Source organism: Podarcis raffonei, chromosome 5 (assembly GCF_027172205.1).
Source record: "Podarcis raffonei isolate rPodRaf1 chromosome 5, rPodRaf1.pri, whole genome shotgun sequence".
Classification (NCBI taxonomy): Eukaryota; Metazoa; Chordata; class Lepidosauria; order Squamata; family Lacertidae; genus Podarcis; species Podarcis raffonei.
In genome coordinates, this window is record NC_070606.1 from 52,254,702 (window position 1) to 52,279,472 (window position 24,771).

The 24,771-nt window shown below is 40.2% G+C and overlaps 1 protein-coding gene across 1 annotated transcript; it reads right to left on the minus strand.

Moving 5' to 3' along the window:
* Positions 1–704: 704 nt before the first annotated feature.
* PLEKHS1 (pleckstrin homology domain containing S1) lies at positions 705–23,878 on the minus strand. Its single transcript, XM_053389157.1, has 15 exons — positions 23,769–23,878; positions 20,871–20,916; positions 19,781–19,857; positions 19,547–19,653; positions 17,074–17,208; positions 13,998–14,052; positions 13,335–13,436; positions 12,648–12,752; positions 11,731–11,814; positions 10,826–10,926; positions 8,554–8,754; positions 7,753–7,854; positions 4,402–4,537; positions 1,962–2,041; positions 705–1,166 (listed from the first exon to the last, which is right to left on the minus strand). Exons 2-14 carry the CDS (start codon positions 20,896–20,898, stop codon positions 1,973–1,975), a joined length of 1,302 nt encoding a protein of 433 aa, XP_053245132.1. The 5' UTR covers positions 20,899–20,916; positions 23,769–23,878; the 3' UTR covers positions 705–1,166; positions 1,962–1,972.
* Positions 23,879–24,771: the final 893 nt, after the last annotated feature.

The following is a 24,771-nucleotide window of genomic DNA, read 5'->3' on the forward strand; positions in this document are numbered from 1 at the left end:
GTTAGTTAAACAAGCCAACTTATAATGTGTGGTTTGACATTGGCTTGCTTTGAAACTGACTAGAGTTTGTTTGAAACCATGTTAACTGGTTCATATGATGTGTGGAAAGTGAAATTAATTGGAAGCAAGGTCCTTTTCCTGGCCAGAATGGGGGAATCGCACAACCAGAGATTTTGTTTGGGCTTACTTTAGCTTGTGCATGTAGTGTTAAAACCATGGTTTAGCATTGCACATGAATTAGCACAATATGTTTTTGGATATTAATAATCTCTACAAGAATATAAACCTCTGCTGAAGGAAAAGGTGAAGTTGATGTGCAATCATGGATTTCTTAACTATGAGCATAACTAACTCAATAAATCAGAAAATCATTTGGTCCATAAATTGGCAAAAAAATAATAAACAACAAAACATTTACCGTAAGACTGTATGACAAATAGATTAAGAAATAAAGATAAGTCTAAAAGAAGACTGGACATTATATATAGGTTATATGGAAAAAATATTACAACATGAAAATAATCATAACAGACTGATAAAAAACACTCAGCAGTAGATGTTACAACATGAGAGAATGTAAGGTAATGAAAATAACCTAGTAGAATAAGAAAACACAGTTAAAATGATAGCAAATAGGAAACCATGGAAAGAGTGGAAGGGGAGTAACAGTTAAGATACTTAAGAGTTAAATAAGTTATGTTGTTATTATTATTATTCACTTACATATGTCTTATATTTATGCTATTCCTTTCTTATTATCTTATGTTGGAATGTAACGCAGTATGTGGTGAAGATATGATATAATAGAAAAGCAATGAAAAAAGAAATGAAAAAAGAAAGACAAATGTCATACCACAGTGGGATGGCAGCATCTTTGTTTTTGGAGCAGCGCAGTAACTCTGAAAGGGTTTTAAATACATGTATGGATATTCACAGCAGTGAAATACCATTTCTTCTGAATACCACTGCATTTCAAAATTTGTAGAGGAATTGTCCTGTCCCAGTCTGGTGCGGTTCACTGAGTGCTACATGAGGAGAGACCACCACCATGCTACTTTTTTTATGAGACAAAGTTCTGGTGTCTTCACGGTGGTTTTTTTTTTGGGGGGGGCACTGTTTTCAAGTCTTCATTTGTATTTGACCTAAGATCTTGGCCAATGAAGATTCTGCAACAAGTAACAAATAAAAATATTTTTATTACATGTGGATCCTGCCTTTTCACAAAGAAACTCAGAGGAATTGAAGTTATTGATCTTGATTTACAAAATGTCTGGATTGGATTTTGGAATCAGCTGATTCCAGAACCACTGTTCTGAGAATGGCTGCTTGACCTGGCTGTCGGTGCATAAAGTTATCTGATATCCTGTTTTATAGGCTGTAGGCCCTTGTACATGTTGTATGCCCAACCTATGCTACTGTGCCCAGTTTGAGCTGGATTTTGGCATCATAGACTATATTGGTATCATAGACTGGATTTTTGGCATCATAGACTATATTTATTTACCCACCATTCATATGTTTCATTTTCAATGTAATAACATTTCCAATAGATCATATAGCAATACTTTATTATTGCCACCAGCTGCTGGTGGTTCAGTTGTTAAAGTATGAATGCAAACCATTGATCTCCCATTGCAAAAATCTCTGCACTATCATTATGAGGCAAATGTGGGCGGGAACTGTAGATTTGCTTCATAGCGTATATTTCCAATTTAGGGGATGGGGGATCCTGTGTTTTCACTCTAGTGCTGATAACGGGCATGATAGAAAAGTCCAAATCATGCTAGTACTGGTATAAGTAACATCTAGTTCTAGAAGGAAATGGGATAATAAGCCAGTGAAATCAGAATACTTGGATTAAAACTCCATTCATCATGGTAAACTAAACCTGCTTACTACAACGAAACTGAGTTGTTGATGACTTTTGCATAGAAGACTAGGCAGGTTCGTCACACACTTACATTTTTCTCCATTAGGAACATTTGCAGCCTTGAGCATGTAAAATTTTCGAATCTGGAAGCCGACATACAGTCAGTTTCACCTTTTGGGGGGGGGGGGAAGGAGAGATAAGCACTTACCACGTTACTATTTATAATTTACAAGCCTGCACCATTGTGTTAATATAATAGTGATTAGCAACTTTGTATATACAATTCATAAACTTATCTTTCCCCCATATACCTTTGCAGGTTTAAAATTATCTAATCTTAGTGATGAATTGCAGTACCGCACAGCTTTGTGAAGTTGGGTGTCCACAGAATCCTGATGCAAACCATGAGAAATCCAAGGTTTTACAATGAGTGGTTCTCCACAAATGGTTTTGACAGCCAGACACAGAGAAGCGTGTAGAGCCTGCAACTGCCAGCACCAATACAATATGAAAGATCTCTTGGTAAAGTGATTTCAAGACAGTGGCAAATAAACTTTGAGGTAGTGTGGTACTAGGGAGTCAGACTAATTCCTGGTATACCAAATACATAGAAATGTGTGTGTGTGTCTCTGTGTGTGTAATAGGCAAAATGGTTATCTAGGAGTAAAAAGGTAAAGGTAAAGGTACCCCTGCCCGTATGGGCCAGTCTTGACAGACTCTAGGGTTGTGCGCTCATCTCACTCTAGAGGCCGGGAGCCAGCGCTGTCCGCAGACACTTCCGGGTCACGTGGCCAGCGTGACGAAGCTGCTCCGGCGAACCGGCACTAAAGCAGCACACGGAAACGCCGTTTACCTTCCCGCTATAAAGCGGTACCTATTTATCTACTTGCACTTAAGGATGCTTTCGAACTGCTAGGTGGGCAGGAGCTGGGACCGAACGACGGGAGCTCACCCCGCCGCGGGGATTCGAACCGCCGACCATGCGATCGGCAAGTCCTAGGCGCTGAGGTTTTACCCACAGCGCCACCCACGTCCCTTATCTAGGAGTAGGTGATTGGTTAAGAATTGCACAATCTAGCTACTTCATAATAATGCAATGTATGCCAAACAGGGAGAGATTACAGATTAACATTTACCAGAGCATGAACTCACAGTGTTAAACCAATTGTTTTTGAGCCAGTATAGCCAACTAACCCATGATCACCTAGGATCACCTAACCTGAACCACATTAAATGATTACTAGTGATGCAGTATCTCTTTAATCCTTATACGTACAATGGAAATGGTCACAAATCAATAGAAATGAGAAGTCTGGAATTGCCTTAAAACCAACAGGAGATGAATACAAATCCCATTGCCTCTCCATTTTCCTTTTCAACACATAACCAGTCTTCTTTGTCCCCAAGATCAGTGTGAAGAATTTTCACCCAGTGCTATTTTTTCATTAGCCCCACCTTTCCGAAATTCCCTGAACATGTCTTCAGTTTTCCATCACTTCCACTTACCTTTCTGTTCTCCACTACACTTCTGCTTCTTCCATTGCTTTCTCCAGCTTTCGCATACTAGATAATTTCCCCTTTGTCTTCTCTGCCTCCTTGGCCCCTTATAGTTCAGTTGCTCACATTTCATTTTGCTTGTCTGCTCAGCCCTTCTTCACTGTGTACATTTTTCTTCCCAACAACAGATCAGCCCATGCTGTCCCTGGGCACTCTGCAAGACTCGTGCTCTAGTCCAAATTAAACTTCCCACACAGCTTGTATTTTTTGCTGGCACTGCATTTAACCAGCTGTTCCTCTAAGCAGGTAGCCCAGCTCATGAATACTCTACTATGAAACCTATTATTGGGGTGTGTGTGCGTGTGTGTATGTGTGTGTGCCTATTTTTATTAACAGCTTTTAATGAAACTTGACGTGATTAAGATGCTTGAGTTTTATTACACTGTAGGGGTGCCAACCTGAATAAAATATTGGGTGGGCCCAGGTAAGCCTCACCCCATATAATCAATCACATGATGCGGTGCATGCACACCATATGAATGGCAATGCCTATCAACTTGGGGGTGGGGCCTTGGCCCCCTCAAATATTTTATGGGGGGAGCGAAGCCCCCACAGCCCCTAGGAGTTGGCTCCTATGTTACACTGTCTTCCATTATGTTCCAGAGCTCAATCATTAAAAACATATTCCTTGGATAAGGTCCATGCTCAAATTAAAGTGGGTTGCTGAGGGTCGGAAATCTACTACCACTTTTTACCATGGTGTGAAACTACTGGCTGCACACAATAGACCAACATATGGGTAGCCACATGAGAGATTGTATGCAGCAGCAGCAGCAGCAGCAGCAGCAGCAGCAGCAGCAGCAAGAAGAAGAAGAAGAAGAAGAAGAAGAAGAAGAAGAAGAAGAAGAAGAAGAAGAAGAAGAAGTTAGCCATGCTTTTGTCTGAACAAATGTGCCCGGATAAGCCCCACAGCTAATTGCCACAAACTAATTCACTGCTTGATGGTCCTAATTAGTTAAATTGCTGTCTCTTACCTCCTTTCTTGTGGATCTAGTTATGAACAAAGACATTTCATCTATGCTCTTTGCATGCAGGTCGTTCACAGCCACTATATAATCCCCTTGATGAAATATGCATCCCAAGCGATGCAGGTCTTTCCACTGGGAGACACTGTAGTGAATTGGAGAAGGGGCAAGGGGAAAAAAGCATTGACTGATTAGGATTCTTGTTCACTTTGGTGATGGCTTCTGATCTGGAGAAGTATCCATGGAAAATCTGGCAGTCTGGCATTCAAAAATACTGAAGAGTCGGGATGAAATTGATAGCTAGGCAGATAATCTAATCAAGCAGTAGATATCAATTAAAGCTTCCAAGCAGGGAGGTGAAATGGAAATACACTGTCAGAGCTTAGGGTGATCTATGGGTACTCATCTACAGTCTATTACGGGATCACAAATCTTGTAGAGGAAGCTTAGAAACCAGAGATAATTCTTAATTCTGATCCTGTTATGAACCTGAAAGCTAACAGCTTTTGGTGAACAACTTGTTGTTGTTTTTTTTAAAAAAATTAAAGGTAGTATGTCAGCCTAAAGATACTGGAACCAGTAACCGACAATCCATATGAATGAAGGTACAAAATGATTTTGACCCTGTGGTTTTGATTTCTATTCTACATTACTGTACTACATTTGAATTCATTCTTTGAGTGGGGAGAAAGTTCTCTAAATTGCTCTTTGGCAGTTAAGGCTGCTGAAAGTTGGAAGATACATCTTTAAATTAAAATGAATAATATCAAGTATTCAAGCCTCCGGCTTTGTACACATATCAAGTCCAGCGTAAATTCCAGTAGACAATCTGGGGGTATTCTGTTTATCTCAGCCCAGACACCTAACATAATTGGCCTATTAGGCTGGTTGAGCAATTTTATTACGGCATTCCAGTACATAGCCCTAGCCCTGGAAGTTTAAACTTATATAGAATTATGGATTCAAGGAGAATTCCCTGGATTATCCAGTCACACGCCAAAATGCACTATCTATTTAAACACACACACACATGTTCACGCACACATGCATTATATGCACTAAGTAGGAGATTCTACCATCTCTGTTAGTAGTTTACTGCATTGCTGAATTGGTCTGATAGGCCATTTTAAGGTAGATTTCCTTTTCTGTCACTTCATTCCATTACTCTTTGCTTTATCCTTGGTAAATGTAGTCAGCAATTGTTCTCCACCTTCTTTCCAGCACTTTTTAAATATTGAATTTTTTATTTTTTTAAAATTTTTGATAGGAGCCTTCTTTCTACTAATCTGAATATGCCCATCAGCTTTCTGTGACAGGGGGACTTCCTCTCTGAAACTTGTTGGGAAGAATTTCCTCCCATCACTGACAAGGCCTGAGAAAGTGACTTTCTTGTGCGCAGTGTGCAGCAGGCATGTGAAGTACATCAAAGGAGAGCAGAGAGAGTCAGACTTGCAACTGAGGACTAGAGAGTACACAAGGGAAGGCACAGCAGGAGATGAGCTTTAGGCACCTCTAATCTATGTCCATTTCACCCTCCCTTCCTTTCCTCAGTCACTGATACTGATATTCTAGGAAGCACACCAACCTCCCTACTGCCTCTGCAAAATATGTGAGATAATGGAAATTCTCTACTTTCTTAACCTTCTCTTGGGAATGTTGTAGGATATCTATGAAAATAGGAGTGGAAATTGCCAATGTTCACTTATTTGTCCCGTGTCCAGAACAGAAGTCTATCTGGTGAGTATGATCAGTGTTCACTGATGTTGTATCTTATAGTCTGCAACCAGTATGTAAATGATGACTCCCCCCCCCCCACATTTGCATTGTGTTTTCTTTGTACTGAAATATATGGATGCAAAAGCATAATACCACTGGACTGTTTGTCATATGGAATAAACTGTGGTAGAGAAAGTGTGACATCTTGTGGTCCACAAAGGCTGTGGAGCAGTTTTATGTGCTTGTAAGTTTCTTTTTATTTCAACTCCCTCACCAACTCATTAGTATGGGAATACCCAACTGAAGAATATACTGAAAAACGTGGGGATTAAAATTTCTGTTTTGTGTTACATAAAAACTAAGTTGGTGATTTGAAAATTAAAACCTAAAATGCCAAGCAGCAGTTTTCAGTGTTTTAACAAATTCATTTCTGGTCTCTGGCAGGAATGCAAAACTAGCATTCCCTAACCGACTTATATAGCCAGCTCTCCTGAACACTGCAAAATGACAGGTCACCATATGAAGTATGTATAAAAACAAGTTAATATAAGTATGTTGTTCACCTGCCAGTGACAGTGAACAGATGTTGCTTTTGAAAAAATTATATCCCACTTTTATTTCTTGGCAAACCTGAAGAGGGTAACAATCAAAAACAATAACAGCTAGATGTTAAATAACTTATTTAAAAATGCAAAATAAAGTTCACACCCAAAAATAGACTGATCAAAAGGTTAACTCAAAAGGTTAAATATAAAGATAGATTTTAGATAGATTACAAGGCAGGGCTCTGGCAATCTACTTTGGGACAATCATTTCACACTTATATCATTTGTATTGAGAAAGACTAGTATGAGCTACAACAGCAAGAGCTATAACAGAACAGGCTAACAAGAATACAGAACAGGCTAACAAGAAACAAGTGTGAATGAGTGCATGTGTGCATCTATATAATAATAATAATAATTTATTATTTATACCCTGCCCATCTGGCTGAGTTTCCCCAGCCACTCTGGGTGGCTCCCAATCAAGTGTTAAAAACAATACAGCATTAAATATTAAAAACTTCCCTAAGCAGGCATATGGGTACAAGTTGTGGGGAACAATAGCAGCAGTGCTGCTGTTCTCAGGTCCTGCCCACAGGCTTCCCACAGGCATCTGTTTCACAACTGTAAGAATAGGATGCTGGACTACTCGATGGGTCTTATGCCTGATCCAGAAGGGCTCTTCTTAGGCCTCATCCACACTTATCTTTGCTCCAGGTGTCCAGGCACAGGTCTAGACTTTCCAGGTTCAGGTGTTGTTGGTTTTTTTTGTCCCAATGCTCTCCCTGGGGAAAACCTACATTTTACCGCCAAATGGGGGTAAACAGCAATAGGGTTTTCCAGATTGCTGTTTGCTCCGTTTCATCAGTAAAACATGGGTTTTCCCAGGGAAAGCCCTGGGACAGGGGAAAGCTCAGCCCTGTGCCTAGAAAGCCTGGAGCATGTGTGGGTGAGCCTTAATTTGGGTCAATTGATTAATATTGAGCTGTCTCTTATGAAATTGATCAGTAGTGATGCGGTGACATTGCTGGAACTAACAAAAAAACCTGATTGCTTTTTAAGAGCTGAAGGTACAAACCAGCATGAAAATAAGAGGCCTTACCATATACGCCCAGCGGCTTTGACAAGTGTCAGGCAGTTGGTGAAATCACTCCGGGGAAGGAGAATATCCACCTCTTCCAATTTGCAGTCATCTCTGACTTTACTGAAAAGAGGAAAGGCGTGTTGTGAAACCCAAAATGTGTGGCTAATAAACCAGAAAGGTACCACTGCAAGCTGTTGCTATTAATGAGAGCCACTGCCAGACAGTACTGAGCTAGAAACAGTCTAAATATGTTCCATGATAACCCACACAACCAGTCTTACAACATTCTATATCTGACTTCTTTCTCTTCTTATATAAAATAGTGAGCTTTTCAAAACACTTATATTCTGCCCTTTCAAAACTCAAGGTGATGTAAGTGTGCGTTAGAATACAGCTGTAAAGCAGTGTGTAAGAAAGGGCTCATTTCTTAACAGAATCAAATTATTGTCAAAGCAAGAATCATAGTGATTCATTTCCCCTGCACCTTTGCAAACTATGTGGAACAATGGAACAAAGTCCAATGTACACTTGAATGAATTCAAAAGGCTCACATGGTGGGGAGATAAAGGTTAAGTATTCTTTTCTGGTTCACATAATGGAACAAAGAACTAACTTCAAAGCATTGACATTGACTATTGGACTGATCGTATCACTTGGAAATCGGGACAATGGAAAGCCCATTGAAATAGAAATGCATTTTCTTTTGCTCTCAGGGAGTTTGTGAGAAATACAGACATAATTACTAATATATTGAAAATGTAAATTATGCACATGTATCCAGCCATCACTATCCACAGGAAACACTGAGAATATCCACACCTGAGAATAATGGACAACTGAACCACAGACAGAACTGATAGTTTCGGTGTTTTTTCTGGTTTCCAGGTCCTTGGTAGTGGTGTTGGTTTCAAAGGCTTGTCCTCTATCACCTGCAAATCCGTGCTATCTTCCTGGCCTTCGGGATGGGTCGTCAATTCATTGTTTGTAGGTTCAATTTTTACCTCCGCTACCCCTGAAACTCTAATGAGTAAATTATATTACTTTTAAAAGGAAATGCATCAGCCATGTCTATAAAAACCACCCCAATTTTTTAAAAAGAAACTTTAGCCTGGGCAGCAGACTGAAGCTGCACAATCAGTGCATGAATGGAGGGGTGGAGGGAAGTGAAGCAGAACTGTAGTGCCAGATCAGCCCTGACAGACCCCCAAACTTTGGCCATTTTTTTGTGCAGAAAACCAACACACATGCAAGTTGTACATGCCCAGCCTTTGGGTTGGATCCAGATGGGCAGAGAAACCCTATCCTGCCATTCTATAGGGGGTTAGGATGTGGTGATGGTGTCCTGGCTCCACTGCAATCTGCCAACAGGGGGCCTCCACCACCACAGAGGTCCCCACTATAAGTGGATGAACAGACCTACAGGTGGAGGTATCTCTGCCAGTTTTAGCTAATGGAAAGACCCCAAACTGAGAGTTTTGGTGTGTGGGGGTGACAAGGATGGTGTGGAGAAGGGTCCACCAAGTATCTGCTGGATCCTAAGCCACTCCAGCTACTGATGCTGGACTTGATTTGGGCCTCTCTGCTGCACCATCCTGAAGCTGGTGCAGGGAAAAACTGCAGTTTCACAGCCGCCTCTCTTTCATGGCTAGCACAAGTGGGAGGGCTTTGGATGTTTCTCTGCCACTCTATTCAGCCACACTGAAGTCCCAATGATTGAAACAGACCTTTGTCATGAGACCTGTGTTTTGCAAAGAACACACAGTAAAGATTGGACATGGGGAGTAACAGCTTTTACAAGTGCAGGCACTGTGCATGTGATGCTACCAAGGTGTGGAGATCAGGACAGAGCCAGCAGGCATGAACCCAGTACTACCCCACCAGCATAGTGATGGTATGCAGTCTGCATGGAGTTCCTGTGAGTCTGTCTTGCTTGTGGGGAAGGGAAACCTGACCTCAGCCACTGCCCAGAAAAGGCTTACAATCCACAGGAACGTCCAGCTTGTTCCAATTTCTGGGACATAGTTATTGTTTGAGGGTTTCTAATCTAGATGGAACAAGCGGACTCAGGTTACACTAGTCCACAGCCTTCAGCCAGGACAGTACTTGCCACGACAACCCCAAATCACTGAAATGGATTTTAAAACAGCTCTATAGCATGCTTTTGAGTCTACATGAGTTGGGTTTCTTAGAGGATCCTAGGAATGATCCATGAAAAATGGTACAATGACTGTCTAGCAGTTCGGGTGCTAAACCAAACATGAAACTGAAAGCTAGACTATAGTGTTACCTCCCCACAAAAAAACCCCCTAGAATAAAACCTTAACAATTATTTGAATCCTCGCTGAATTTGAATGGCAACAGAATCCATACAATGAATTCAGGCTACTGGTTCAACTAAAAAAAATAAATCTGTGTGGTGGTTTACTTACTGGCAATGAGCCGTGAGTGTACCCAGCCAATGTCTTGGAGGATTTTAATATATTTTGTGTTTATCCAGCTTCTGTACTATGGCCTTTTCCAGGGCTTCGAGGCACCAGAAGTCCTGGCAATCTTTGAGCAGCTACAGTAACATGCCAAAAGCTGATTCAGGGGGAATTATGTGATTGCTGTTGGCATGTACGTTACTGCCTTGCCAGGGCTGATGGGCTTGGAAATTGACACAGACTGGTTAAGACAAAGTAGCTGCTTCTGAGAAGAGGAAGGAAGAAAGGAATCTATGCAAGATTACAAGAGTGATCAATTTGCAACCAGCAGTTACTGGTAATAATACTATCTTTCTGGCTATGTTAATTTAACATCTAAAGGTAGACATCACTTTGTTGTGAGAAACAAACAGAGTGTCACAGTAGACTAAAATGTTCTCCCCCAGGTGCAATAAAGATGAACCAATGATTGTCTAGCACAGAGATGGGGAACCTGTTCCCCTCCATGTGTTTCTGCACTACAACTCCAATCACTCCAGACCAATGGCATTGCTGGCTAGAGCTGATGGGATTGGAATCCTGGTCTAGCAAAAGCTTTGCAAAAGAAATCCATGAACGATTGCTTCAGATAAATTTAGGAGCAAAATGCACCATGCTTGAGTACTCACATGGATCCCATGGGCATGTATTCTTCGGGTTCACCAACCTTTTCCTTATCTGGGTTAGTAGTCTCTTCTGTGGTGCTGAATTTATCCTGCATATCATTCAGCTATGAAAGTAAAAAGCATATGCAAAGTATATTAACATATCCAAAGGAAATAAAAACTCAACTCTGTTAAAAGCGGTGCTCTCAGTACTGTTATTGAACCGACGAATACATTTGGTCCAGTCTGTCTGGATAAAACTGATACGTCACTAAAGCAAAATAAGATAACTCGAACTGCTTCATGAAAGACTTGGTTTCAGCAAACTACAACCATTTAATTTCTGAAGAAATTCTGAGTACTGGAACAACTGCAAATCTTAGAGGGGGAAGAGGGTTGATTTAGAGGCAGAAGACCCTAAACAGTCATGAAACATCTGGAAGCTTTGGGTAAATCTCTACCACAGGTGAGAGCCACTGCTGTAAAGCTTATTTGCATACCAAAGTTCCCAGGTGTAGAATCACAGAATTCTGGAATTGGCAGGGACCTAAGGGTCCTCTAGTTCAAACACCCTGAAATGTAAATTCCTGTAAACCAGGAAACCTAGACAGATGGACGGGGGTATACATCATCATCATATAATGATAATGATGATTAATATCCAGCTCTAGTAACAAATTGTTTCAGATGCAAGGGCTGGGAAAGACCTCTGAATAAGACCCTTGGAAGTTGCTGTTAGTCGGAATTTATAATACTGGGCTCTGTGGACTAATGTTCTGACTCAGTATGATGCAAGCTTTATACAGTGCTATGAGACTAAACTGGCATGGAACAAATCTGCACACAAGATAAAGGATTCTGCACATTAAAAAGAGATGTAAGCATTAATTCATTATTTAGAACAGAGCAAATAATGATATCTACGTTACCGTAGCTAGAATATTTGTTGGACAAGCATAGTATTCCTCCATTTCGGATTTTTCCTCTGACTCTTGATGATTTGTCAGGTGTCGCTGAAATAAAAGTACAGACATATTTACAGTGTCATTATTCTTTGCTCATCATGCTCTGAGAAAGGTAAAATGGCTAATATGCAAACACTTGCTCTTTTTGGCAAATGAAAGCAGCAATGAGTAAGTCCTGGTCTGGGAAAAACATGGGCTATAAATAAATATAATAATTATAATTGTAATCATATTATCATGCCCATGGATATAAGTTTCTAAGCACGTTTCTGCAATGGAAGCATTATGGGCAACTGTGTGGAAGCCAGGGACAAGGAGAGGCAAGTGGGTGTCAAAAGGAAGGATCAGAAAATGAAGAAATAATTAGTAGCAAATAATCACTAGCAGGGACGTGGGTGGCGCTGTGGTCTAAACCACAGAGCCTAGGGCTTGCCGATTGGAAGGTCGGCGGTTCAAATCCCCGTGATGGGGTAAGCTCCCGTTGCTCTGTTCCAGCTCCTACCCACCTAGCGGTTCGAAAGCACGTCAAAGTGCAAGTAGATAAATAGGTACCGCTCTGGCGGGAAAGTAAACGGCTCTGGTTCACCAGAAGCGGCTTAGTCATACTGGGCACATGACCCAGAAGCTGTCTGCGGACAAACGCCAGCTCCCTCGACCTATGGAGCGAGATGAGCGCGCAACCCCAGAGTCGTCCGCGACTGGACATAACGGTCAGGGGTACCTTTACCTTTAATCACTTGCAAACCCTTATTTTATTTTATTTTTGAAAATAACTGAGCAATGCCTCATGCAACTTTCTCCACTACACAATGCATGGAAGTGATGCAGTAGCTGCTTCAAATTATCCATACAGTTCTTCCAGTCCCACTTTCAACACTCACTAGTTGCAGTACTGTCAGTGACTCATAAACAGGGGCTTCTTGGGAGGATTCTTGAGTAATAGGCTCTGAACAGGGCCTCTTCTTGGAGATGGATGTTCCTATATCCTGCAGTGCAACGAATCAAAACAGAATAAAAGAAAGCATAGCTTTATTTCAGGGTGATTCATTAAAACTAGAAATTAGCCCTGTTCTTTCTGTTGATAGAACACATTTAAGCAAAATCAGGTACTTGAGTTGTGGTTCTACTTTAAAATTGTTATGGGTGTGGAAAAGAAAAGGAATAGTATTTTTATTTTATTTTTAGCACTTGTCCAGACATGCTATTTATTGCACACTCATCCTGATTTTCTTTCACAAAACTTACCCAATAATTACGTAGGCTATACCTAGTCTTTATTCTGATTTGTTTGTGCGGACGTTATATGACAGTGAGTAGCTATCCTGGATTCATCCTGACTTATTTGAATGGTGTTTACACGTGTTCCCATTCATCCCTCAATTTTCAATGCATTTTCCAATTGCTGCCAAAAAAACTTTCTTTTTTAAGATGGATTTGTGGCACCAGGGGAACAGAGCACTTTAATTGCACAAACCTAAGTTTCCTTGCATGCCGTTGAAATCCTTCCCATGAAATACTGTCAGCCTGGAGGCACCCTTAAAATGAAAAAGACAGTATATAACAACCACCTCATATTCATTGTCAGGACACGGTTCCTTCTTGATGATGTCAGCAGCTACTTCATCAAGACAAGCTGGTGAAGATTTTGACCGACCTCTCATTTCTGGTTTCTGGGTCAAGAAATGAAGCAACAGAGTAATTTCACATAGTTAAAACCTTTACGAAACATTATGAAACCAAAGTGTAACTATTTTTTGAAATTGACTTTTACATGAATATTGCTATTTAGTTCTCCAACCAAAGAAGGCTTACAAAAATGCATATACTAGAGGAAAGTATGCAAGAAAAAAGCAATATATTGGTGAAAATAACAAATGAATATGCATTGTATTAGGGGAAATTGGTTGAAAAAATGCAAATGTGTACATTTCTCAAAACTGCATATAAAATGTGCTTATTGGGAGAAATTTAAAGTAAAATGCTGGTAAATTTCCATGAGGATTTTTAAAAATGTGCCAATTGCTACAAAACATGGAGAACTGAATTTAAGACTGGAAAAATTAGAAACTTGAGAGAACTGAAACTGACAGACTCCAGTTGTAAGTTACAGTATAGAAAAGAAAACCGAGCACTAGTAGAACAAATGGTGAAGACAGTTGTTATTATTATTATTATTTTAAAAATGTAAATCGCTGATGTTTGATAATTAAAACAGCATTACAACCACTGACCTTTGTTTCTTTGCTGGTTGAAAACAGGAAGGTGGCCCATTCCTCAATGTCCTTGCTAGAGAGTGAAATTACATTTTAAGGAGACAGATAGAGAAACAAAATATTAGGAATGAGATTGTATTCCTCTGAAAAATGTGTAAAGTTTTTTTTTTTACTTTTAAGAAGAACCAAATCCTTGAGCAGCATCTTCAAGGTGCTCAAGGGCCTCCTCCCTATATGCCAAGGGGCCAGAGAAACTCTGGAAAAACATTGAGAGAGTCACAGGCCAGTGATGGTTGTGACCAGAGGCAAAAGTGGCAACAAATCAGACTTTTAACTTTGTCAGGTAGGCTACATCCCACCTATGCAAAAGTCAGCGGTCTTTACACCCTACGCTCTACATCTCTTCAGCCAGGCAGGCAAGACAGTTCAAGGACAGGAAAAACTAGGATGAGGAAGGTATGAAGCAGGGCTAGTGAAGGAGCATGGCTTGGGGAGACTTCTGGGAGAAAGATATGGAGGCCTCAAGGGCCATATTTGAGCCTTGGGCTTAAGGTTCCATAATCCCTGGCATGAGCAATACAGTGGTACCTCGGGTTAAGTACTTAATTCGCTCTGGAGGTCCGTTCTTAACCTGAAACTCTTCTTAACCTGAAGCACCACTTTAGCTAATGGGGCCTCCTGCTGTCGCTGCGCCACTAGAGCACGATTTCTGTTCTCATCCTGAAGCAAAGTTCTTAACCTGAAGCACTATTTCTGGGTTACCGGAGTCTGTAACCTGAAGCGTCTGTAACCTGAAGTGTATGTAACCCGAGGTACCACCGTATTGCTGGGTGATATTCAAGTAAGTTTTACTCAGAGTTGAATACTACCCTGGGTATATCCAGAAAACATCTAAAGCATTCTTGGACTCCAGCAGTTGGCCAATAGTCAGAAGTGGTGGGTGTTGTGGTCTGGCAAGATATGGAAGGCCAGAGTTAATCACCCATGATTTCAAGATTCTCACAAGTAATCCTTCACCATATAACCAGGGATGTCTTTATTCCATGGCTTTAGAAGATTTCAAATCTTAAAAGAAACTCATTCTCTATAGTCACCCAAATAGGACATACTTCTGATTAGGCATGGTTAGGACTGCAAACTAAGTAAATTAATTTATCAAATCTGCATAAATTTAGGAGTCAAAGCAATAGCACTGAAGCAAAACCCTAGTTTATTTTAAATATACACAGGTCCCGCTATCCAAACACTTGTTATATAAAAAAAATCACTTCTCCAAAAATGAGGAATTAGTATGCAAATTATACACACCACAGATCCATAGAGCTGGACCTGAGTGTAGTACTGAAAACAAATAAGCAGCCTTAAAGAAGCCTTACTTTTTGTGTTTTGCTGGTCCATGGCAGCCGTTTCACCAGAAACCATGGTGGGAGGAAGTGAAGAGGAAGGGGGAGAGATCAGACAAATAAGAGCAATTTTTTCTTTCCTTATTTGCCTTTGCAAGGTTTCAGAGGGCTTTCCCAGGTATTTTTGACATCTTGTCATATTCTGTGGTCAGGAACACATTTCCCCAAAGAGATAATTGGAAATGGTCAACTTGTTATGCTTATGAAACAAATTCCTGCAAATGCATTCTGTTTAGATAGTGGGACCTGCATGTAATGTTCATCTGCAGCTTTTAAATGCACTACTTTGATAAAGAGCAGTAAAAAAAAAAATCCATTGTCTGCTTTATTTGGGCACCCTTTTAGCTGGACGAAAGCATTTTTAATCAGTGTTTTAACCCAGACATAAAGGCATATCCATGCATTAGCCTGAGCATACTATGTGAATGGGAGCAGGGTGACTGCACACATTGAAAAGGATTAGATCTTCTAACCAAGACAATGATGGTTTGCTTAGCAGCCTTGGCATTTTGCACTAAAGCTGCAGGCTTCCTACACTGTCAGGATGGTGTTGTTGACTTGGGTTCCAAGCTCATATAGAAGGCACACTGGAAGGCAAGTACAGAGATAGCCAGAGCAGTCTCTTGCAGGGTGGCATTTCAATACACCCACTGGGGACCCCACAGGTTCTGCCCCGCCTTTATTGTGAGGATGAGATTCCCCTGTCTGATGGTGACTGTGATATCTATATAAAAAACAATGTTTCTATCAACCACCATCTTTTCCATTAGTTGTTGTTAATGTGTGGCTGTAGGCTATAGAGGGAAATAAGGGGAAGATGGGGCTCATCAACCTGGGAAGGTAGCCCATCTAGGAGAAGGAAAACTCTGATCCTAAACCTCTGCTGCCTTGCAGCTAAACTCATTCGTGGGAAGGCCTTCAGGAGTAAACCCTGAGGAAAATTCTGTACCCACTGCCTTGCAGGAGTGGTTAGAATCTTTCAAAGTAGCCTTTAAGGAAACTGGCACTCCATTCTAAGTTACCGAAAACAAAGGGTATTTGTTTTCTTTGAGGTCAGACGGGTTTTGTTTCAGTGCCAAAGTCACTGCTGGGTATTGAATGTGCAGAATAAGGGGAGGAGAGTATAAGGTAAAAAGGTACCTAACAGGATTTGCATTATCTCTTTCCAAGCAGCACTGATTTCTCTCACAAGTTCTAGGTATGCTGACTCTGGGAAAATCCCTGCCGCATGTGTAATGCCAAAAGAGATTATTCTGTGGCTGATTCTTCTCAAATAAAGATTCCCTCATAGTTTACCTTGTAGCACAGCTCTTCTTCTGCTTCTGGAACAGCCTATAAAGCAAGGCTTTTCAGAAGGGAAACACACACTTTATAATAAGTGGCTTAACTGGGCAAGAAAGGAATCACAGTAGGGAAACATTTCTTGATTTATTAAGCTATGGTGGCTCCTTAAATTTCCTTCACCTCCACTCATCTTGGTGTTCAAATGTATTTCACGAGCTTTGTAAACTTTTTAAGGGGAATCCTTTTTTGTGTAATATATATGATGGCTTGTGTGATAATTTCTTTGAGGATGTGCTCTGACCAATTTGAGGATCCTGTACCGGTATTATTATTATTTTAATTCATTGCCTTCATACTAGCAGGTATGAAAGCTATACGTACATATCTGTAAAGAATGGTGAACATACCTGTCTGATCCAATAAGATAGAAAACCCTATTTTCTGTTCTGATGGTCATCACTTCTGCAGGCTTGCATTTAAACATCTTCTTCACAACTGTCATTTTCTCAGGGTCACCTATGCCAATCTCTATTTCTGAAGTCCTGTTAGGTAAATATATGAAAGATGTACTCAGTCTGTGTGGCTCATTGTGTTAAAAGATGTCATAGGCAATGATCTAGCATTGTAAAATATGTTCTTGTGCATGATGAGACTGTTTTTACTGCATGTCGTTTCTAATTCTAAAGTGTTTTGGTGTTACATAATCCAGAATGGAAAAAGCAAGTGCGAAATAAGAACTTTTCTGCCCCAAATTCTTACCCCAATCCATAGATACAAAAAACCTCGGAGACATAACTCAACTTCAATATGTCTATATACTGTAGCACCACTATGAACCGTGGTTGATTCTTGAGATCCTTTCAAGTACAGGTTTTTACAATCATGTAAGTTCTAATAGATGAAATAAACTGCAATCTTGTGCATGTCATAAAAAGCATGTAATGTATAATATAATGTGGTATAGTGGTTGGAGTGTTGGACTAGGAGCTGAGAGACCAGGGTTCAAACACCTGCTCAGCCATGAAACTCACTGGGTGATCTTGGGCCAGTCACCATCTCTCAGCTCAACCTACCTCACAGGGTTGTTGTGGGGATTAAATGAGGAGGGAGAGAACTATATATTCCACCTTGTTAAATTACGCCACATGGCAGCCTAATGCATTCTGGTACATTCCTTTTCCGATATAGCACACTCACAAAGCTTGGTTATTTTAACTAGTTATATAAAAGAGAATCACATGAGGTTTTAAATGGGTAGACAAGTGTTATATAGTGATACATATATTTAAAATGATATTAATCCTGTCTCCAGCAATGGCCCCTTTTGGACAGAGAAGACTTGGCCACTGTATTCCATGCTCTGGTAACTGCCAGACTGGATTATTGCAATGTACCATTTATACTTTATATGGGGCTGTCTTTGAAGACACCTTAGAAACTTCAATTTGTCCAAAATGTGGCAGCCAGATTATTCATTCATTCATTCATTCCTCAAAATTTATATAATGCTGAATTGTCAAAAACCTCAAAGGAGAAATGAATCTGTTTAGATTAATTTCACAGAAAAGGAAAACAATTTTGGATAAACAATAAAGCACAGATTATTTAACTGTAATAGGTGAGTCGAAACCGCGAAGAGATAGACGGAAGTCAACAAAATCATAAGGGACTCAAACCAGTATGAAGGACTTTGCGCACAGAATATTCAAGTATTGGTTTGAACTTCCAAAAAAATGTTTGTTTAAGAAAAGTATTTTTGTTTTTTCTAGTTTTCGTTGTTTTGCTTTGGTTTTTTTCCTTTTCCTTTTTCAATGTTCTTCTGTTTATCTTAGATCTTTAAATACATTTACTGTGTATTTTGTAACACCTATTTTTATCTCAGAATATGTCAGTGAAGATCAAATTATTCTTTTTATTCTTTCTTTGTGAATTTTGAAAATGTAGTAGTTTTTGTTTCAATTAAAACAAAAACAAGCAAACCTCAAAGCGGTTTACAAAAGATAAAATAAGGAAAAGCAAGGAAGAAACCACAACCACGCTTTAAAAACACACAAAACTTAAAACAACAAAGCAGATTAGAATTACCTCAGAGCATCGGGAGAGATGACTGGCTGAGGTTCCATTTTAGAACTCATAGAACCCTAAACAGCTGCATGGGTTCTCACACATTAAAAGCGCATTACTGTGAAGGGGTTGCAGGGCCACATGGATTAGCCACTCTCCTACCAATGCACCCCCCAGGCACTCCACCCCACCCCAGCTGCAGGGTCCCTATGTGCATACCACCAGAGCTTCTTTGTGCAATAAGTAGTTCTGATCAGGATTCCCCCTAGCATGGAGGCCTCTGCATGCATACATCAGGAAGTGTGTGGGACCCTTTTCAGAGCTGAATACATGGCTGACGAGGGGGCAAGTCTTGCTCACTGCCTCGCAGTGCTTTTAACCTGTGAGGTGGTTCAATTTCATATTGTGCTCCACCATGCATTTGGGAAGAACCTGGAGAAGAACTTTTTTTGAGGGGGCCAGCAAGCAGCAATTCAGGCAGTCAGGGACTGTTAAAAGAAGCTTTGAATGGACAGGCGGAGTCCCCCAAACCCTGGGCGGCCCCTGTGTGGAATAACGACTCAAGACAACGTGCTATGGGATTAAAATTGGCCACAACTTTATTATGTTCTAATGTGGGTAGACCTTGGCTCAGTCATTGTGCATTTATCCCTCCCAGTCCCCTGCCGGGGATCTAGATATCCCACCTGGGGAAGGCAAAGCCAAGCCTGTGTTAATGGTGCTGCATAGGGTCCAGGGGGCTGCGCGTGACAACGCAAAGGGCGCCCCCCATTTAATGTGGAGAGTGGTCATTCTGAGGCATGGCTAGATACTTACTCATTGATTTCAATGTAACCCTTTAACTGGGCACCTTTAAGATACCTCAGGACATAATCATTCTTGCCAGACTTGGAAAGGATAAAGTGTCTCCTTTTCCAGGAGTTCTGTTGGAAGAAAGGTAAAAGACAAAGAATTAGAAATACAGTAACATATTATGAGTACAATTATTATTGCTATTTGCTCATCATTATTATAGCAGCAGCACCATGACTATTATGGTGTCAACAGTACCTGATTGGAGAAAAGATGAGGAGGTGGGGATTTGATGAAGAAACCATGCTTGAAGACATCTCCATAACTACAATTTCCTGATAAAGAGATAACAGTAAGAAACATTCCATGTTAGCTCCATAGGAAAAGAACCCTGAAGAGTGGATTTCTGTAACCCTTAGCCACAGACCCATAGTCAAGGAGAGAGAGAAATCCAATTCAAAATGACAAAAATCAATGATATTTGTGTTTGAAGTAAAATATGAAATTGTTTTTGACCAGTCCTACCATGATTGGTTCAGTTTGATTTATTTACTGAAGTGCTTATGTTTCTCCCACTCACATAAAATATCAAGGCAGTGCACGGCAATTTAACAATTCCCAGCAGCTGGGGCAAAAAATCCAATTCAGAAATTTGGTTGAAATCAGAATATAGACTGGAAGATCTACCTGAATATATGCTGAATGTTTAAAGGGGAGGTGGTCCCTTTGTTCCTACAACTCATAGCACATCTACTACTAGACCGGCAAGCACAATCCAATATAAAATGGTTAAAACTATGTCAGGGAGCAGGACAGTCTGTATGGATGCTGCTGCTGGAAAACCCAAATCAAGTACTTGAAAAATATCACCCAGTAGAAATGAAAGATTGTGGGTGGAGCATCATGGTGAATCAGAAACAGGACTTATTGATCTCAGGCTAACTCAGCCAAGCCTCATCCCTAGGACTCATCCAGCAACAATCCAATGCATGTGCAGAATGCATTTTCTACAACACTGAGTGAAGGGAGTCCATCCCATATCTTTGGATCAGAGGGCAGGGCTTTAAGTGCAAATTTGTCAATTCCAATGTGGCTCAAGACCTGAATATCCCTGCCCAAATATGCAAACTCTGCCATGTTTTGGAACAGGGACACGGCTAAGCCGCCAACCTAATAACAAGACAATACATGGCAGGGCCATAAAATTGTATGCTAATTTTGGTTGGAGTCACATACTGATTGCATCCATTAAAAAAAGAAACAGTGCATGTTGAGAAAAACATGAAAATTGCCAGGGAAATGGGTATGGCCTGCTGTCTGGATAAATTCATGAGACTCCATCTCATACCTATGCACATCGTTCGTGGAGCATCCATTTTGATTGCTAATTCAACCTAGTAAACAAACAAATAGTGAGGGTTAAAGACCACTTTAACTCATGTTTAATATGTACTGCCCTAGTGCACCATCACTATAATCTAGGACTTTGTATAAACCACACCTTGCCTTTCCAGTAAGTACTTGCAGTTCCTGTTCAGATTAAATAAACAGAATATTATGAGGAACAGGAGTACTTAATTTTCTTTTTTTGTTCTTCTGCTATGCAGTATATAAACAGAAACTGTAACCAAGCAGCAGTTTATCAGATGTTAACAAATATTTGTTATTTGTCAGTACCCATTAACTAAGTTAACAAAATATTAACATAGATGTAGATGGTGACTGTGTGCCAGAAAATAACTACAAAAAACCCCCTCAATTTATAATTCTCCCAAAACGATGCAATGAATATATAACATAAAGAACAGCAATATTTTATTCCTACAGTCCTTTCTTCCCACTTGCTCCATTGAATGTTTTGAACAATAAAATACAATTAGCATTCCAAGAACTTACACAGCATAAAAAGGGCAACAAAAGACCGTAAATTAGATCAACAGTTGTTTTTGAAATGAATGGATGGGTGTACTGCTTACAATAATACCTTCTTCAGATCAAGGGAAGTAATAGTCCTGCTCTATTTTGCCTTGACCAGACCCCACCTGGAGTACTGTGTCCGCTTCCGAGTACCACAGTTTAAGGATATTGACAAGCTGGAATGTGTGAAGAGGAGGGCAACCAACACGATAAAAGGTCTAGAAACCTAGCCTTATGTGGAATGCTAGAGGGAGCTGGGGATGTTTAACCTGAAGAAGAAAAGTCTGAGGAGTGATATGATACCCATCTTCAAATATCTGAAGGGTTGCCACATGAAAGAAGGAGCAAGCTTGTTTCCTTCTGCTCCAGAGGGTAGGACTTGAACCAATGGATTCAAGTTACAAGAAAGGAGATTCCGACCAAACATTAGGAAGAACTTTCTGACAGTAAGAGGTGTTCAACAGTGGAACAGATTACCCTGGAAGGGGATAGACTCTCCTTTATTGGAGGTTTTCAAACAGAGGATGGATGGCCACCTGTCATGGGTGCTTTAGTTGAGATTCCTGCCTTGCAGGCAGTTGTGCCTTTGGGGTCCCTTACAACTCTACAATTCTTTGATTCCCACCAATGAAACTTTGAAAATGTTAATTAAACAAATAAATACTTTCAAAAACTCTGGTAAAACTGATTCTGATCGGGGGGGGGGGGGTTGCCGACAGGGAATTAGGTGACAGCTTAAAATTGGCTTGCTGTCTGCACCTATCAACCCAAACGTCCACCATTAGTACACACACACACACACACACACACATACAAAACTTACACTTAACACAGATACTCCCTTTCTTTTCCCCACACCCTATCCACATGGATACATGCATACACACCCACATGCATACACACCCCATCCACACACTCATTCTCTGTGAATTGCCCATGTGGAAAAATGAGCGTGGAGACAGCCATGAGGGCATTGCAGAGTGTGCTCCTATGCCAATACAACCCCAAGTCTATGATTCAATTCCCTATTCCCCAAGCTGTTCTTTGCCTCCTAGGATAAACATACCAATAGCTATTTTTTAGAAGAAGAAAACACTATAGCTGAGCAATAAGCTTAAACCCGGCATTCCACTGCTCTTCTTTTCCTATATCCTCTTCTGCCCAGTTTGACACAAACAATTCTGAAAACAGCAAATCCATTCTGGGACAATTTTATTTGAGGACTGATCATTAGTCTTAGTCAAGTTATTTCACTTTTTGGAAAGCAAGTTTGAGGGTGATCTTACTTCCATGCAAACTCACACTCTGCCTCTCACTTCCTGCTGTATTCGGAACAAACTTGAATTGATTCAAGTGTTCTCTAAAGAACTCAGTCTCAGGAATACTTTCCATAAGTTTCAATCAATATGCATTCAATTTTACTTGCCATCAAGCTGAATGACTCAAAAGATTGGTAATATTTTGCTCTTTTTGTTAATATCCCATTTCTACTATTGACTAATCACATTACCTCAGTTAATGTCCTATTTCTTCTATTGACCTATGTTTGCTGCTATTTACTTATATTATCCCTCAGTTGTATTCCAGTTAAATTAATCTAATGGGTAGCATTTGGTGATTTCATTTTATTTTTTAAAGACCTCCGTTTTAGTGTGATGAGCCCTTGCAATTCTGCATTCATAGAGAAGGCACAGAACAAATGATGGTTAATGCTACAATCCTATGTATACTAAGCTCAGTGAACTTAATAGGATTTATTTCTGAATAGTCTTGCAAAAGATTGCACTACATGTTGTAGTGAATTAAAAGATCTCTAAACAAATATTTTTTAAAGCTAAAACAGTATAAAATTTTTCTATGTTACCACTTGGGTCTGAGCAGACACACACTTGGTCTTGGTAAAGTTGTCAGAATTAAGAATAAACCAGTGCTACATACCACAATTAAAATATATATTAAGATCAAGGCAAGGAAATATAAATGTGAAGGAATGCCATGATATACAGAGAGACTTATGAATATACAGCAGAGAATGGTCACTGGAAAATGTCAATATATGATTAGAAGAGAGGGGTGGTCACTCTTTAAATCACAGCACATTTTCACCCACAAACTGGATTTAGTGGAAGAAAGAGCTTTTACATTGCACAACTCTTACCCAAGGAGGCTTTGTATTCAGAATTTAAAATAGTACAGTTTAGCCTTTTTAAAACAAAATCAAAACAAGTCACTTAAGAAAAGTGTATGTGTGAAACAGGAGGAGGTTGAAATTAGATGATACTTCTAACTTTTACTCTAAATGAACATGAACATTTGTAGGGGTACTTACAGGCACTGGGTGTTTGCGAAACTGAAGATCCACAATGTCAAACCACGACAAGTTATGGTTTGCAAGCGCTCCGTTGCTCTTAGTTTAATGCTGAGCAAATAGCAACTGCCTCCTTATACCAGTGCGCAAAACACAGGCTGTACTATGAGTCATAAGGAAATACCCAGGCTTTTTCCTCAGGGCAAATGTACAACCTCCTGTCAAGCTGAAAGAAGTTTCAAATTGGGGAAAACCAGAAGTGGATAGCATGCTAATGTGCCTTTGACAACACCTGAGAAACAGACATAGCAATAAGCTTACATTTAACTCAGTCGCAAAACACATCCTGGAAAGAGAATGGTTTTGGTTGTTTCTCCTTACAAACAGCATGCCCCCCCCCCAATATTGCTTATATATATTACGGTCCCCTATTCCATTAGAGAAATGGGGGAAAATACTGTAGTAAAAGAATTGTGATTTATTTTGAATGATCATAGCAACAAAAGGAATCAATGTGATATATATTCCCTGCCAAGCAGCATATTTAAAGATCAACACAGAGCCTGCAAACCTAGCCCCCCTTACCTGAAAATAATACCTATTAAATTCAATATGACTGAGTAGAAATGGTTTGGATAGCACTGTAATTTTTGAGACTTTCACGCAAGCAACAAAAAGTCACAGCTTGCTTTAACCTGGGCATTCCAAACGGATCAAGATTTAGGGATTTCCAACCAGTTGTTTTTTTTAATGACCATCAGAATCTTAAATGTGTGCTAATCTTCTCCCATAAACCAATGCTGAAAGAGAAGAGGAAGTTATTTGACCTACTCTGCAAATGTTCACTGGATAATCCAGTGAGGGTTTATCGACACTTCTTGTCCCACTGCTTTCCTCTGGAAAAAACTGCTCTTCAGTGCTCCATCAGAGCAAATGGCAATTGGGGTTTTCCCTTGAGAAGGAGCAGGGCAAGAGGGAAGCTGCTTGGACCCGTCACGTTACACTGCAGTTGATCTTCAGAAGA

Bases quoted from the DNA above. Each gene is read 5' to 3' on its own strand.
- PLEKHS1 (XM_053389157.1), bottom strand. From the start codon at position 20,898: ATGGATGCTCCACGAACGATGTGCATAG. The intron at 8,755-10,825 runs GTGAGTACTCAA...TTTACTCATTAG, and splicing joins TACATGCCCATGGGATCCAT to AGTTTCAGGGGTAGCGGAGG. The intron at 4,538-7,752 runs GTAAGGCCTCTT...AATTCACTACAG, and splicing joins AAAGCCGCTGGGCGTATATG to TGTCTCCCAGTGGAAAGACC.